The sequence below is a fragment of the Rhea pennata genome, unplaced genomic scaffold (genome assembly GCF_028389875.1).
Source record: "Rhea pennata isolate bPtePen1 unplaced genomic scaffold, bPtePen1.pri scaffold_32, whole genome shotgun sequence".
NCBI lineage: Eukaryota > Metazoa > Chordata > Aves > Rheiformes > Rheidae > Rhea > Rhea pennata.
Window position 1 is genome coordinate 3,002,206 of NW_026907679.1, and position 17,177 is coordinate 3,019,382.

Here is a 17,177-nt window from a genome sequence, read left to right on the forward strand (position 1 = left end):
GAGGCCAGTGGTAGGCCCCTGGCTGGTGTCTCTGGTTGAGAGGTGGCTTCTGCACCATCGCCTGATGAGCCAGTGCCCGGCACCTGTCTGCTTTTTGTGGTGGTGAGGTCACTTCTGCCTCCGTCCTTCCTCGGACCATGCTAAGCCCCTGGCTGGTATCTGTGGCTGTGAGGTCACTTGTGCCTGCGGCCCTTGTTGCCACTGATATGGACATTGCTGCTGCTTGTGGTTGTGAGGTCCTTGTACCTCACTGCCTGATAGGGCAGTGCTATCATGTGACTGCTGTCAGTTGTTGTGAAGTCACTTGTGCCTCATTGCCTGATTGGCCAGTGCTGGTCATGTGGTTACTGTTTGGGTATTATGACATCACTTGTGCAGCAGTGTCTGATAGGCCAACACTGGTCACATGGCTTCTGCCTGTGCTTGTGAGGTCACTTGAGCCTCAGGACCTCATAGGCCAGTGCTGTGCACATGGCTGCTCTTAGTGGTTGTGAGCTCACTTGTGCCTCATGGCTGATGGGACAGTGCTGGTCATGGGGCTGGTGCCTGTGACTGTGAGGTCACTCATGCATGAGGGCCTCATAGGCCAGCACTGGTCACATGGCTGCTGCTTCTGCTTGTGAGGTGTCTGTGCCCCAGTGCCTGATGGGACAGTGCTGGTCACGTGGTTGATGTGTGTGGTTGTGAGGTCACTTCTGCCTCAGTTTCTCCCAGGGCAGTGCTATGGCCATTGGTGCAGGCTGTGCTGGTGGGGTCAGTTGTGCCTCAGGGCTTGACAGGTCCACGGTAGTCATGTGGCTGCTCTTCTTTCTTGTATGGTCACTTGTGCAACCTTGACTGATTGGCCAGTGCTAGACCAATGGCTGCGCTTTGTGCTATGAGATCAATTGTATAGCAGAGTGAAAAAGTGTTCAGGGGGCAGAGAGCTAGACGGGTTTGTGAGTACAGAGCCTAGAGCGGAGGCCCTGGTGTGATGTGCCGCCCATGTATACAGCACACTTGAATGGAGACAGGAGGGGCTTTCCCTAAAGGCAGTGTTGGAATTCATTTGTTTGGGCACATGTAGGAAACCCGAGATGCCCTGGGGCACTTGCCCAGCAATCACTCCAAAGGAGCATGGGTTTCCTTTAGGTCCCAGGATGGATCTGGTAGAGACAGGTGGTTGTGCTGGACACCCCTGGCATTTGAAACAGCCCTGCCAGCCTATTTCTGTGTCATTAAATCAAGAGTCTGAACTGGACTAGAACTGCTGTTTGTAACACTGGAATTTCATTAGTCTCAGCTTCATAGCATCATTGCAGATGACGAAGGTATTCTGCAACCTGGCGCCCACCTGATGCCCTAGGAGGATTCAGGGCTCCCAGTCACTCCATCAGAGCAAGCAGAAACTGGTCCTGCCTGGGATGACCTCTGTCTCTTCCACAGTCACCAAGTAGTTGTGTGTGAGCAACTGAGTCCCAGCCTCCATCTCCAGTGATTAGAATGGGAGCTTAGACAAGGAGCTCGCATGCAGACCTCTGTGCTGTGCTCCCTTCAGTTTTGGCAGGGGGAATCCTACCTCCTGTGTGCTTATGGAGTTCACAGGGGGAATAGGGCGATCTGAATCTAAATGCAACCCAGGGTCTTCAAAACCAGGACGTGATGCCGAGATTGACAGAACCATGTGTAAATGAACTCCCTTCTTGTCCCTGTCTGGATGTCCTGCCTGGGTAAGAGATGGGACTAGGAGCTTCCAGCTGAGGACATTTCCACTTATCATAGACAGCCATCTTCTGATGAAATAAATGGCAATGTTGGAATCAGTCTCTCTGCACTCTTTGGAAAGGGAAAACAGGTGACTATTTTAGTCTGCTTGAGGGAACATCTCCCAGGAGGAGGGAGCACAAGGGACAGAACAACTGCTTCCTTCAGCTTGTCCTGTGCTCCTGAGCTGAGGCCAGTTTTGGGGACAGAGGTTGCTCATGGCAACCTGGCAGCCCTGCAGAGAGATGGCTGTGTCCCAAGGCACCTCCTCTGCAAAGAGCAGCAGGACTCTGGGCACTGCCTGCTGTTGCTGCGGAGACGAGATGAGAGAAGACAGAAGTGAAATGCAGTGTGGAGTGAGAGTCCAGAGGAGAGCTCCTTGTGGGAGAAATCTTCACAGCCTTTTGCATGGTAAGTCTCTGGCTCCAGGGCAATGCTGCTGTTTCCTGGAGGAGTCTTCTAAGCCCATCCCATCCCGTGAGTGTGGAGGATGGGGAGATGCTTCAGTGCAAAGATTCCCTGCCACATGATCAGAGGGACATGTCATCCTGCTCCTTTCTTGCAGGGATGGCTGTAGGGGTGTGAAGCCTGGTTGTGCACCCAGGTGGGCATGGACTACTCCAGAGCAGAGTCTCTGTGCCCCAGGGTGCTGTGTGCCTGGGGCAGTGACTCTGCTGCCTGTGAGGGTCAGCACTCAGTCTGCCTGGGGAGCTCCACACAATGCTGCAAGGTGAAAGCTCTGAGTTGAAGGAGAGACCCCTGGCAGGGCAGGTACTTTGTCCCATGGAGAGGCTGCTGCATGTGTCAGGGCTGGGGGACATATCCAGAGGTGACCTTTCACCAGGAATGCCAAGGCAGGGGAGAGCTGAAAGAGAAGGTGCTTTCATGAGTTGGTGCTTTCAGTTATTTTCTGTTTGGGTGGGGTGAAATGGGACTGGATGTGTCAGGTTTAAAAGAGTACTGAGGCTCCAGGACAGTGACACTGAGAGAGGGATGCCATTGCCAAACTGTGAGAGGAAACTATCAGCTCCAATGACTCCTCTCCTCTCCCACCCAATACAGCCCTCTTCTCTCAAGGTTGTGGAGTCCAGGGCATGAGTCATTTCCTCAGCAGCCAGACATTGAGGACAGGAAACACTCCTGAGTGTGTCTCTATCCCTCCCTGTCCCTGCCTCCCTTGGCACAAATATCATGACATTGTTCTATTTCCTACCTGCCCATGCTGCCCTTGTCCTTCCCCTTGGGCTCACTAGGCATGGTGGGGGGGGGGAGGGGGAGGCAGGAGGGGGCTGATGCATGGCTGACACCAGCCATGTGGTCCTACCATGCAGACGTGTCTTTGAGAATGAGGTACCCAAGTCTCCCTCTAACCTGTGGGGCTCTGGACAATGCAGTTGCCCAGGAATGAGCCAACTCTCTCTTCCGAACACCCTCAGCATCTGTAGGACATTGAGCCATTTCCCTGGGGTGTCTGGCTGGGCTGCAAACTGCCCTCCAGAAGGGCACAGCTCTCTCTTTGCAGCTGGGTGTAACCCAGGTGCCCCAGGGAGAAGTCACCTAGATACTGAATACATGGAAATGCTGCTGGGAGGCTGGCTGTGGGCAGCTGGAAGGAGCCCAATGTGTTGCTGGCCAGAAGGGGAGGGCTGGGACCCCCCCCACACACATACCCTCCTAAGGAGTGCTGATGGGCACTTTGGAAGTGGATTTCTCTGCTCTCCGCAGTGCCATTTCTTTTTTGGTGACATGAAATAGAAACTTTTTTGCAACTGTGCTTCACCTCGGAGAGGGGAGCACAGCGCATCTGAGAATAAGGCAGGTGGACAGGCCAGTGCTCCTCCCTCTGCACTAACACCAGAGTGAGTGCTTTTTCCCCTCTGGAATCACAGCTGGTCACTCTGAGTGCAGTAGTAATGTTGAGGCTTTCTATCTCCATGAAGCTTCCTCCGGTGTCACAGGGTCAGCAGAAGGAAATCAGAAAAGCCTTAAAACTATTCATGAACCCATATTGTTTAGACCTGGGAGTGAAGATGTTGAAATCCCTTCAAAATTATCATTGAATTAAATCTGACCAGATCTGGGCATATAAATCGTAGTCACATTTGTTCCATGTACACAGTGCTGTAGGTTAGGACTGATTCCTCGAGAACCCACGGGCAGAGGCCACTTCTTTTCACAGCAAAATCAACCGGAGCTGAGTGATGGTGCTGCTGAGATGGGGAAAGGTAATGTGTGTTCGTGTTTGTGAGGTTTTATGAGAAAGCTTTGCTCAGAGAAGTCTGTCCTAAATTCTGTTTGTCTGTTCTTCCTTGGAGTCTCAATGCTCAGAGGAAGCAAATGCACAACAGCAGCTCCCTCAACGAGTTCCTCCTCCTGGCATTTGCGGACACCCAGGAGCTGCAGCTCTTGCACTTCTCGCTCTTCCTGGGTATCTACCTGGCTGCCCTCCTGGGCAACGGCCTCATCATCACAGCCATAGCCTGTGACCACCGTCTCCACACCCCCATGTACTTCTTCCTCCTTAATCTCTCATTCCTCGACCTTGGCTCCATTTCCACCTCTGTCCCTAAATCCATGGCCAATTCCCTGAGGAACACCAGGGCCATTTCCTACTCAGGATGTACTGCACAGGTCTTTCTGGTTGTCTTCTTGCTTTCCGCAGAGTATTCTCTCCTCACTGTCATGGCCTATGATCGCTACGTTGCCATCTGCAAACCCCTGCACTATGGGATCCTCATGAACAGCAGAGCTTGTGTCAGAATGGCAGCAGCTGCCTGGGCCAGTGGGTTTCTCAATGCTCTCCTGCACACTGGAAACACATTTTCCATACCACTCTGCCAAGGCAACAGAGTGGACCAGTTCTTCTGTGAAATCCCCCAGATCCTCAAGCTTTCCTGTGCAGACTCCTACCTCAGGGAAGTTTGGCTTATTGTGGTTACTGCCTGCTTAGTCTTTGGGTGCTTTGTTTTCATTGTGCTATCGTATGTGCAGATCTTCACTGTTGTGCTGAGGATCCCCTCTGAGCAGGGCCAGCGCAAAGCCTTTTCCATGTGCCTCCCGCACCTGGCTGTGGTCTCCCTCTTTGTCAGCACTGTCATCTTTGCCTACCTGAGGCCCTCCTCCATCTCCTCCCCAGTTCTAGATTTGGTGGTGGCTGTTCTGTACTCAGTGGTGCCTCCAACAGTGAACCCTCTCATCTACAGCATGAGGAACAAGGAGCTTCAGGAGGCAGTGAGGAAACTGGTTCAGATGGTACTACTTCAGCAGTAATCATAAAATGGTAAGGTTGGAAGGGACCTCTGGAGAACATCCAGTCTAATCCTCAGCATCGCCCCATACAGGGATTGGACCCACGACCTTGGCATTAGCAGCACCACACTCTAACCAACTGAGCTAAACCTGCCCCCATCTCTCCTCACAACTGATTCTCAGTTTATCTCCAACAGCTCTTGTGCACTGGGAGTTCTGTTTGTGATAGTCATGTTGTGCAGAAATGTCTGAATTCCTCCCACATTTCTGGAGGCACAAACCTCGTCTTTCTCACCCAGAGGCCTTCTGCAAACCTGCCTATCACTATGTCAGAGCTGGCCTCCCTAAGTAGCATCTCTGTAATAAAAGAGGGTCTTCTTAGTACTGTGCTGATTGCTGGGGTCTTTTTTCAAAGCTGGAGCCAAGAATCTGGTCAGGGAATTACACCCAAAAAGGCCCTGTTGTTGTGCTTACATTTTCCTTGGGCTAAGGGGCATCATCTCTTTTGGGTGATGTGTCTGGGAATGAGGGCTGGATTTAGCTGTCGCTTGTGAGTGCCCAGGGTCCCTGGAGAGGGTGAGTGGTCAAGAGGTGTCTGCTGGGGACTGTCCCACATATTGGAGGGCTGGTGACAGATGGCCATCCTTCTGAAGGGAATATGGAGTCACCCAGAGAGCAGAGGACATCTCCAGGGGTACTGTGTGCCTGGAATGGGCAGTGAGAAGAGATTCTCAAAACCAGGCAGAGTAAAGCAAATGTGAAGGGCCAAAGCAAGGAATGCCCCACATGTCCCTGAGGAGAGGGAGCGGGCTGGGTCTAATGACGTCTCTGAACACATCCTGAGCAATGTGCGATGCCCTGTGATTGCTCCATCCATCCTGCACAGCCATGGACCGTGGGTGGGAGATTTTCAGATGCAGTGATTCTTGTCCAATAGCTGCCTCCCTGATCAGCATGGCCAGAGTAGAGTCCCCCTGGGGCCCCCCAGCCCGCTTGCCCTGCAGAGCAGCACTGCCTGACCACCGCCCTATGCAGAGCCTAGGGGAGGGGTGCAAGAATGTTGGCTGTCATTGATGAAGAAGTTGAACTGGATGGGACCCAGTACTGAGCCCTGGGGAACTCCATGAGCCACAGGCCTCCAACTAGACTCTGTGCCACTGATGATAACCCTCTGAGCTCTGCCTTTCAGCCAGTTCTCAATCCAACTCACAGTCCACTCACCCAGTCTGCAATTTGCATATTTGTTGGCTTCAGCACCTCAGCTGTGTCACTAACCAAAGATTTGTCATGAGGAAACATTTTACCAAGGACCTCATTTACGCAAAGGCTTTGGTTTCAAGTGCTGACACACTGGCATGGATAGCAGGTGGCAATGGAATGGTGAAAGGAGGTTCCCACTAAGACAGCAAACCCTGCAGTGCCCAAGGCAACAGAGAAAAAGCTGGGCTGTGCCGGAATGCCAGGAAGGGGACTGACTGCGTGAGCTGGCTCTGTGACACTGTTGGGCATTTGACAGATTTCTTGAACCAATCTCCAGGAAGGACAAGGTGCCACTGAAGAAATCCCTGGGCCTGGGCAGCCTGCGATCCAGCTATCTTGAGATCCTCATTAGTGCAGTCCCTGTTTGTATCATCTAGTGAGGTGAGAAGAGGTTCAGGAGAGGAGAGCAAGAAGTGTTTGAGACATGGTTTCCCTTTAAGTGCCATGCTGTATGTGCTAGAGACAGGTGGCTGTGCTGGACACCCCAGGCATCTGACGGGACCCTGCCAGCCCATTTCTGTGTCATTAAATGAAGTATCTGCCCTGAACTGGCAGTAGCTGTTTGTAACATTGGACTCTGTCTGTGTCTCAGCCTCACAGTGAGTGGAGCTCTAGTTGTAGCAGGCATCTAGTGTCATTTCAGATGGCCAAAGAAATTCCTCACCTGGCCCCATCCGATGCTCCAGGAGAATGTGGGTCTCTTTTAGTTGCTTCACCAAAGCAAGTAGTCATTGGCACATGCCTTGCACCAATTTTTTGTCTTCAACTGTCACCAAGTGTTTGTGTATGAGCAGCTGATTCCCCCCTCCATCTCCACTTCTTGCAAAGGGAGCATAGACAAGGAGCTCTCATGGAGATACCTAGGTGGTGCACACTTCAGCATGGGGAAGGGGAATTCCCCATCATATGTATTTGTGGAGTTCATGGAAGTTTGTTGAATCCCACTGCAGCCCAGGGGCTTCTCAACAGGCATGTGAGGCCCAGATTGACTCATCAGAATCAATACCTGAACCATGGCTAAACAGGCTCCCTTCTTGTTCCCATCTAGGTGTCCTGCCAAGTTAAGAGATAACAGTAGGGGCTTCCACAGTGGAACATTTCCACTTATCATAGATAGTCATGCTCTGAGAAACTAAACTGCAATGTTGTAATCAGTTTCTCTCTGCTCTTTAGAAAAGGACAGTAGGTGATTATTTTAGACTACTTTGGGGAACATTTCCCAGGAGGAGGGAGCACAAGGGACAGAGAAAGTCATGCCTTCAGCTGGGCCCCTACTTTTGAGCAGGGGCTCAGCTCCAGCTTCTGGGACAGAGGGAGCTCATGGCAACCTGGAGGCACTGCTGAGAGACAGCTGTGTGCAGGAGCAGCTCTGCAAAGAGTAGCAGGGCTCTGGGCACTGCCTGCTGCGGCTGACATGAGATGAGAGAAGGCAGAGCGAAGTGAAAGGCAGTGTGGAGTGGGAGGCCAGAGGAGAGCTCACTGTGGGAGAAACCTTCACAGCCTTTGACATGGTAAGTCCCTGGCTGCAGGGCAATGCTGCTGAGGTTCCTAGGAGTGTCTTCTGAACCCAGCCCAGCCCTTGAATCTCTCTCCTGGTTCTTCCAGCGCATAGGTGGAGGGGAAGATGCTTCAGGGCAGGGACTCCCTGCCACAGCCTCAGAGGGACAGGGTGCCCTGCTACCTTCTCCCATGGATGGCTACAGGGGTGTGAAGGCAGTGTGTGCACACATGTCTCCATGGACTGTAATTCAGAGCAGTGTCCCTGCATCTTAGGGTCCTGCATGCCTGGGGTAGCGGCTCTGCCGCCTGCAAGGGTCAGCACTCAGCCTGCCTGGGGAGCTCCCCGCAGTGCTGTGGGGAAAAGCTATGGGTGAGAAGCATGACCTCTGGCAGAGCAGGCTCATTCTCCTGCTGAGAGGGTGCTGCATGGGTCAAGACTGCTCACAGCTCTAGCTCACCATGAGGACATTCTGACAGTGGAGTTTTCAAGAGGACTTGTCTCTGCATGGTGGGAATGGTAATGCAGCAGTCAGGTTTAAACAAGGGGCTAAGCCCCTTCACTGCCACTGAACGATGAATAGGCTTGCACACGCCTTCACCACTCCTCAGCCTACAGGCAGCACTAACATCAACTTGTCAGTCTCGTTGGAGATTTTCTCATCTGCTCTTTAGCCTCTACAAACAGAGAGATGCCCCTGGGGAATTTCCTGTTGCTTGGAGGTTTCTGTAGGGCAGAGCTGAGATCACAGTGGGGGGGATGGGGTCCATCGCTCTTGGATCAGCAGAGTTGGGAAAGGGAGGGGTGTTCGGAGATTTCCGCTTCGCAAGTGGACACCACTGTCAGCACAGGCCAGTTTCCTGTAGGGTAACTTGCAGTCAAGACTGTCCCTTAGCTGAGAGAGCTGCATGCCCAAGGCAGCTGGGAATGGGACTGATGTGGAGATGTGGAGGTCCCTGCTCCTCCTGGCACACTCAGCCAGCACAAACGGGAGCTCCAGACAGGGAGCTGAATGAAGGTCCTGCTGCAAAGGAGTAAAGCAGTGTGTGTGTGTGTGTGTGTTTGTGTTGGTGTGGGTGGCTGTGAGAAAGGCAAAGAGTTTTGATCAGAAAGATCTCCTGACATCTACTGTCTTTTCTTGCTTTTGCAGCCTGCCACATCCAGAGGGAGCAAGATGTCCAACAGTAGCTCCCTCAACGAGTTCCTGCTCCTGGCATTTGCCGATACATGGCAGTTGCAACTCTGGCACTTTGTGCTGTTCCTGGGCATCTACCTGGCTGCTCTCCTGGGCAACCGCCTCATCATCACAGCCATAGCCTGTGAACACCGTCTCCACACCCCCATGTACTTCTTCCTCCTCAATCTCTCCATCCTTGACCTTGGTTTCATCTCCACCACTGTCCCCAAATCCATGGCCAATTCCCTCTGGAACACCAGGGCCATTTCCTATTCAGGATGTGCTGCCCAGATCTTCTTCTTTATCATCTTCATTTCAGCTGAGTATTCTCTCCTCACTGTCATGGCCTATGATCGCTATGTTGCCATCTGCAGACCCCTGCACTACAGGACCCTCATGGACAGCAAAGCTTGTGTCAAAAAGGCAGCAGCTGCCTGGGCCAGTGGCTTTCTCTGTGCAGTGCTGCACACTGGAAACACATTCTCAATACAATTCTGCCAAGGCAATGTCCTAGACCAGTTCTTCTGTGAAATCCCCCAGATCCTCAAGCTCTCCTGTGCAGACTCCTACCTCAGAGAAGTTGGGGCTCTTGTATTTGGTGCCTGTTTTTTCTTTGGGTGTTTAGTTTTCATTGTGCTAACTTACGTGCAGATCTTCATTGCTGTGCTGAGGATCCCCTCCGAGCAGGGCCGGCACAAAGCCTTTTCCATGTGCCTCCCTCACCTGGCCGTGGTCTCTCTCTTTATCTGCACCTCATTTTTCGCCTACCTGAAGCCCCCCCATTTTTCCTCCCCAACTCTGGATCTAGTGGTGGCTGTTCTGTATGCAGTGGTGCCTCCAACATTGAACCCCATCATCTACAGCATGAGGAAGAAGGAGCTCAAGGACACCCTGAGGAAACTGCTTATATAGGTACAATGTCAGCACCAGTAACTATCCCATTTGCGCCACGCCTCCTTCACAGGGCATTTGTCATCAAGGCTCTGTGTTATGCATCTCTTTCTTAATTTTCTCTGATGTATTCTTGTAAAATGAAAAAAAAATACATTGTTTTGGTTTGTGTCACTTCTCAGGAATCTCTCATTTCAATCTGACCCAGGCTTCCCGCTTCATCAGCAGACATGGGGGAACCTCAGAGCCCACTAGCCTGAACCCCCTCAGATGCCCTCTGGGCAACACAGGTAGCTTCCCTTTGCAATGTCTTTTCCAGCACTGATACCAAGGAAGCTCAGAGGAACAGAGTCGGACTCAGATGAGTACAGACCAGGTGACACCATGGTCCCGTGTCCACTAGGAGAGCTTAGCTCCCCTGGCCACAGTCAGGGTATGATCTGCGATCCCTCTTTGGGGAGGGTGGCAGCCAGCTGTCACTGTGGCTGGTCCCTTCCCACTGCAGTGCTCCAACGCTCACAGCAGAGCAGGAGTGGGGAGGAGGAGAGTCTGGAGGCAGCCTGTGGAACAGGCCCTCTGCTCCTCAGCACCATCTCCACACTGCCACAGCAGGCATTTCCTTGCCACAGCCTTCGATTAGGGGGCTGCAGATTTCCTGGAGAATCATTCACCAAGAGCAGCAAGACTTTCCCTTTTCAGAGCTGTTCTCCTAAGTTCCACACTGTCCTGCTGTGTTCTCATGTGTGTGTATGGCCTAAGTACCCTGGTAACGTGGTGCTTCCTTGCGGATTTCTGTGAGTTCAGGCAGGACCAGACACTGGGCACCTTTATGCCAGACCTGGCCTCCAGAATAACATTTCCATAGTGACAGGGGATCTCCTCTGTGACGTGCCTGAGATGTGGCCTTTCTTCAGAAGATGGAGTCAAAATTAACCTCAAGGGATTGCACCCCAAAAGGGAATGCTCTTTTTCTTGTAAGCTCCACGGGATCCAGGGGATGAGCTTAGAGTCTCTGGCTGATCTGCTAGGGACACAGGTCTGGATTCACGGCACATCTGTCAGTGACCAGTGTAGATGGTCTCTGAATTACCTGCCCTCAGTTGTCCTGCAGGTGACAGTGCTGATGACAGATGCCCGTCCTCCTGGAGGGGAATCAGAGCCATGAGGAGAGCTCAGGGGAGCTCCAGGCAGAGTGTGTGCCTCGGGTGGGCAGGGAATGGAGCCTCACAAAGTGAGGGATGGTCCACAGTGGAGTAACCAGAAAGTAAAGCACTAAATCCCGATATTCCTGCGAATACAAGGGCTCTGCAATCCCTGGAGAGGCAGTGGGGACCCGGGAGGCCCAGGGAAAGGGCACTGGAGAGTGATTCCTGCACCCTCAGTGAAACACCACCGGCTGGAGTTAGTGCCCACCTAACACATCTCCTGCCATTGCAGATGGCCTGGGGTCACTCTGAACATGGTCCCTGAGCACAGACACACGCCAGCAGTATCAGCAGTGGTCATTCCTGTCTGATGAGGTCTGCTTCTCACCCTGGCCAGCATGGCCAGGGCAGAGTCAGGAGTCACCATGTGACCCCTTGGCTCCACAGCCGCTCACTCTGCAGAGAAGCCCTGCCACCCCGGGGTCCTGCGGGGAGCACAGGGCAGGGGTTCAGGAACAGTCGGCCTGGCCAGCATGGACACACTGACCTGGGGAAGGGCTTTCTGGAGAGCAGGGATGTCCCAGCAGAAAAGGCAGGCAGCACTCAGAGACAGAAAATGAGAAGGAGAATGAGGTTTCTCTGTACTCCAGCTTGGGACAGATGGCTCTGCCCCTGGGGTAGCAGGAGCCGCAGGGCCAGGGCTCCTGTGCTGTGCTGGGCAGAGAGGTGAGCATGGAGGGGCTGCAGGCAAATGGGGAAGGGGGTCTTCTGGGCACAAGAACAGGAGAGGCAGAGAGTGACTGGACTCACTGTGGGGCCTCCTCCCCTTTGCTGGGAAGCTTGGGCCATGAACCATGTGGACATGAATGGTGTGGACGTGGCTGTGCCTGGCCCTGCACCTCTCGAATGCTGACCTGACCCTGTTCTCGTCCTGCTGACCCAGCACCCCATCTCTACTATGCATTTGTCTCCTCACTATAGCCAGGAAAGCCTTGGCAAGGGAAGCTGGGACATGAGCAGATCCTAGAGAAGGTTGTAAGTGCAAAAGGTGACTCTATATCCATAACAGCCCACCTGATATCCATAACAGCCACTCTAGCCTGACAGCCAATTTCAGCGTGTAAGGAGAGCTTCAGATCTGGGACTCCTACACAGGTCACACTGCATGTAGAAGTTTAGCTGCATGACAAAGCAAGGGCAGCTGCTTGGGCCTGATTTTGTGATACATAGTTGGGCAGGCAGGTTCTTCTGTGCCACAGCTCGACTACTTAAGCATCATTTGTGATAGGGTTCCTGCTACAAAGAGGATGTGGTTGGGAGCAGCAAGAATGGGGCTGCTCTGTATAGGAAGGGAAGCAGAGCCAGGAGCAGAGGGCACCAGCAAGGCAGGCAGGGCAGGGACCCACCCATGGGAGGTGCTATCCCGCAGTGCCTGGACAAGAGGAGCAGAGCAGGCTGGGAGATGATAACTGGGGCCAGGCACAGTCCAATAACAGCAAGACAGGACTGGAGGACTCCAGTTGGCCCTACTTTGTGTGGGAGGCTGGACAGGAGACCTCCAGAGGCCCCCTCCCACTGAAACTCCTCTGTGACTCCATGAACTCTTGCTCTTCAGCCTCTGCTTCAGAAGCACTGCAAGCTCACTGTGCATGGGAAGCCCATGAACGTCCCTGTGCTCCTACCCTCAAACAGGCATCCACTCCAGACCTGAAGCCTGGCCAGTGCCTTGGCCGTGCAGCCGAGGGCAGGGCTCTTCACCCCAATTTCCCTTCTTCTCACCCTGCTCCTGGCACTGGTGCTGCTGTGCCCATGTTAAAACCTCCTGGCACCAGGCTGCCCTGGGGCCCAAGATGGCCCCAGCTCCCTCCAGGGCTGCACTGGAGCCTTTCAGGAGTGAGCTGAAGTGGTGCTGGCACTGCCAGGGTGGATGAAGAGAGGGCAGCTCCCCTCTGCCAAGCTGGGGCAGGGTCTGGGTCTGGGCACAGTGTTTCCCTGGGGACCTCCCAGAGAAGTTGCTCAGGGAGATCCTCCACCTCTGCCTGGCAGCAGCACCAGTGCTCAGGGTGCCAGGCAGGACATGCACAGATGGGAGAAGGAGGAGGAGCTCCACAGGGGGAACACCCTTCATGGCCTGGTGCCTTCCCCCAGAAACCTGCATTTGTCCTGCAAGCACATGGCATTTTTCCTCTCCTGGGCCCTTTCCAGCCCAACTCAGCCCCTCTCTGGCTCTCCTCACATCTCCTGCTCTCTCCACTGCCCACCCAGCAGAGCAGCCCCAGATAGGATGGCCCTACAGCAGTGCCTGCTGTAGGAGGCTGCAGAGCCCTGGACACTCACCCCACAGCTCCAGCCCCTCTGAAGGACACAGCAGCTCCAGTGGGGCAGAGAGGGGTGTGAGCCTCTCCATCAGCACCTGGGCTGGGGGTCAGCAGTGGCACAACAAATGGAGACTGATGGCTTCATGTCTCCACTGCACCTATGAGCAGGAGGTCCTTAACTCTGGCTGCCTGCAGCCCCTTTGGGCAGCCCCTCTCCCCAGGACAGCACAAGAGTCCTGGCCCCAAAGCTCCTCAGGCAGTTCCAGTGACAGAGCAGCTTGCCCTGAACTGAGAGACATAGCAATGGGTTTTCATTTATTCCCCACTACAAGCACACAATTGGTCCTTTGCTCTTCTCTGCAGACATCCTTGCTCCCCAGAGAGCCTTTCCCAAGGTCAGTGTGTCTGTGCTGGCCTGGCCGGCCATTCCTGCACTGCTCCCCTAGGTTCCCCACAGAGCTGCAGGATCGCAGTGCTGCTCCGCAGGGTGAGTGGGCTATGGGGCCACTGGGTGACTCAGCACTGGCCATGATGGTCAGAGCAGAGCCAGCTGGACCAGCATCGTTGCACCCGACAACCTCTCCCCCTGCCCAGGATTTATGACAGTGGAGGATGGATGGAGCAATGACAGGGCATTTCTCAGAATCACACAGAGTGGCTGAGGTTGGAAGGGACCTCTGGAGATCACCTAGTCCACCCCCACCCTGCTCAAGCAGGGTCACCTAGAGCATGTTATACTGGATTGCATTCAGGCAGGTCTTGAATATCTCCAGAGAAGGAGATTCCACAATCTCTCTGGAAAACCTCTTCTAGTGCTCTATCACTCTCACAGCAAAGAAGATCTTCCTTATGTTCAGGTGGAGAATTTCACATTGCTCAGGATGTGTTCAGAGGTGTCATGAGACCCAGCCCACTCCCCCTCCTGTGAATGAAGAGCCCTGATTTGGTGCATTCCTTGGTTTGTCCCTTTCCTTTTGATTTTGAGGGTCTCCACTCCGGAGAGTGCCAGTCCAGGCACACGCTGCCCCTGGAGTTCCCCTCTGTTCGCCAGGTGACTCCATATTCCCTTCCAGAAGAATGACCATCTGTCACCAGCCCTCTAATATGTGGTACAGTCCACAATAGAGACCTCTTTGACCACTCACCCTCTCCAGGGACACTGGGCACCCACAAGTGACGGCTAAATCCATCCCCATTCCCTCACGTATCACTCAAAAGAGTTGATGCCCCTTTGTCCATGGGAATCCCAGGCACAACAACAGGGCCTTTATGGGTGCAATTCCCTGAGCACATTCTTCACTCCTGCTTGGGAAGAAGAGCCCAGCCTTCAGGCACAGTACTAAGGAGATCTCCTTTTATTACAGAGATGTTACTTGGGAGGCCAGCTCTGACACAGTGGAAAGTCAATTTTAAGGAGGCCTCTGGATCACAGAGATGGGATTTGTGCTCCTGCAGGAGCAGAATGAATTCAAAAATTTGTGCACAAATAGGACTATTACAGAGAGAATTCCTGTGGCACAAGTGTTCTGTGAGATAAACTGGGAATCGCTTGTGAGGAGACATGGGCAGCCTATGGCTGCTGTACTTGTACCAGCTGGAACAGTTTCCTCACTGACTCCTGAAGCTCCTTGTTCCTCATGCTGTAGATGAGAGGATTCAGTGTTGGAGGCACCATCGAATACAGAACACTCACCACTAGATCCAGAGTTGGGGAGGAAAAATTGGGGGGCTTCAGGTAGGCAAACGTGAGAGTCACAACAAACAGGGAGACCACGGCAAGGTGAGGGAGGCACATGGAAAAGGCTTTGTGCCGGCCATGCTCAGCGGGGATCCTCAGTACAGCAGTGAAGATCTGCACGTAGGACAGCACAATGAAAATGAAACACCAAAAGACTAAAAAGACACTAACCACAATAAGCCCAACTTCCCTGAGGTAGGACTCTGTGCAGGAGAGCTTGAAGATCTGGGGGATTTCACAGAAGAACTGGTCCACTCTGTTGCCTTGGCAGAGTGGTATTGAAAATGTGTTCCCAGTATGCAGCACAGCATTGATAAAACCACTGGCCCAGGCAGCTGCTGCCATTTTGACACAAGCTCTGCTGTCCATGATTGTGCCATAGTGCAGGGGTTTGCAGATGGCAACATAGCGGTCATAGGCCATGACAGTGAGAAGATAATACTCTGCTGAAAACAAGAAGATAACCAGGAAGACCTGGGCAACACATCCTGAGTAGGAAATGGACCTGGTGTTCCAGAGGGAGTTGGCCATGGATTTGGGGACAGTGGTGGAGATGGAGCCAAGGTCGAGGATGGAGAGGTTGAGAAGGAAGAAATACATGGGGGTGTGGAGACAGTGGTCACATGCTACGGCTGTGATGATGAGGCTGTTGCCCAGGAGAGCAGCCAGGTAGATGCCCAGGAAGAGCGAGAAGTGCAAGAGCTGCTGCTCCCGGGTTCCCGCAAGTGGCAGGAGAAGGAACTCAATGAGGGAGCTGCTGTTGGACATTTGCTGCTTTGGGGCACAGGGCAACTGTCCAAGGGGGGAAAGACAGTGACCACTTCTTTTCTCTGAGAAAAACTTTCAAATTTTCTTAGAAATACTACCCACTTAGCCACCCACCCCACAGTACAGACAAATTTCTTTTCTCCTTCTCAGGAAGACCTTCGTTCAGCTCCTCAGCTTCAGCTCCATCTAAGTGTTCTGGAAGGAGCGGAGGCCTGTCCTACTTTACAGCAGGTGGTATGTGGGACTGGTTTGTGATAGCTCTGATTTTCACAATTGATGTGCCCACCTTTAAAGGAAAAGATCTGTTAATATCCTTACATACAGTTCTACAGAATTTGTGCTGCATACAGAGTGGCATTTTTTTACAGTTATTTGTTTGTAGATTTTTAGATTCTTCCATCACATCTGGTGAGTGGTCTTTTAAGGACAGATGATTTCATTTCTGCAAGGATGAAAAAAAAAAAGAGAGAGGAGAAAGTGGATTGTAGTAAATGCTGGGTCAGGAGTGCTGTTGAGTCCTCCTGCCTTGCTCCCAGCTGCCCTGTGCTTGCACTTGCATTACCCAAAGGATGATTTCACCCACAAGTTACTCTAAAAAAAGACACTGAACTCTGATGAGATCAGGGGAGGATGGTTTCAAAGCACAGATCTAACTCTGCTCTCTTTCGCAGCCTGAGGTGGAGATGTGATGGAGAGAACAGAACATTGCTCCTGACATACATGATTCGACCAAGGACTCTGTGAGCTGACGGCCAACAGTGGAGGAAACTCTCAACACTTCCATTCTAGCCGAGGAAACGCTGGGTTCACTTCAGCTGCACACATACGAAGGTGCTCAGGAGCATTTTCTGGTGTTAGTACCTCCTGAACTACTTGAAAGGGACCTCCAGCATTGCTAAGATCCAATGGGAGAGCTGTGTCCTTCTGGAGGGCAGCTTTCAAACCCAGCAGGACACCATAAGGACTCACTCACATGTCCTGAAAAGGAGATCTCCGAAAGGGAGACTCCATTCATTCCCCAGACCCTCAAATCACATTTCCCAGCACCCTGGGATGAGAACAGGCCGTGGGCACCTCAGCCCTCTGCAGACACCTCCATGGGAGGACCTCAGGGTGAGTGTCTGAATTTGCAGCTGAACCTCCAGCTGACAGCAAGTACAAGAGCAGAAAGGGAGAGCGAGGACCACGGAAGAGTTGCCTGAGTCCAGCCTGCCGCAGTGTTTCTGTGGGCACTTTCCTCACATTCCCTGAGCATCTCTCAGCCGCCTGGAGCTGTCCCCAATGGGTGCTCTTTCTCTGTCCCCACGTCTGTCCCCTGTCAGTGCTCCCTGACCCCATGCCACCCACGGGGCATTTGGCTCTGCCCTACAGACTCCTTCTGGCCAAAGGG

General features: G+C 53.0%; 3 protein-coding genes across 3 annotated transcripts; 2 read left to right on the forward strand and 1 right to left on the reverse strand.

Moving 5' to 3' along the window:
- The first annotated feature begins 4,080 nt into the window (after window positions 1–4,080).
- Window positions 4,081–5,013, forward strand: LOC134154625 (olfactory receptor 14A16-like). The gene has a single exon (XM_062601300.1). It carries the CDS (start codon window positions 4,081–4,083, stop codon window positions 5,011–5,013), a length of 933 nt encoding a protein of 310 aa, XP_062457284.1.
- A 3,911-nt stretch (window positions 5,014–8,924) lies between these two features.
- LOC134154560 (olfactory receptor 14J1-like) lies at window positions 8,925–14,183 on the forward strand. The gene is made up of 2 exons (XM_062601234.1): window positions 8,925–9,833; window positions 14,112–14,183. Exons 1-2 carry the CDS (start codon window positions 8,925–8,927, stop codon window positions 14,181–14,183), a joined length of 981 nt encoding a protein of 326 aa, XP_062457218.1.
- Window positions 14,184–14,851: 668 nt separating this feature from the next.
- On the reverse strand, window positions 14,852–15,787 carry LOC134154561 (olfactory receptor 14A16-like). Its single transcript, XM_062601235.1, has one exon. It carries the CDS (start codon window positions 15,785–15,787, stop codon window positions 14,852–14,854), a length of 936 nt encoding a protein of 311 aa, XP_062457219.1.
- Window positions 15,788–17,177: the final 1,390 nt, after the last annotated feature.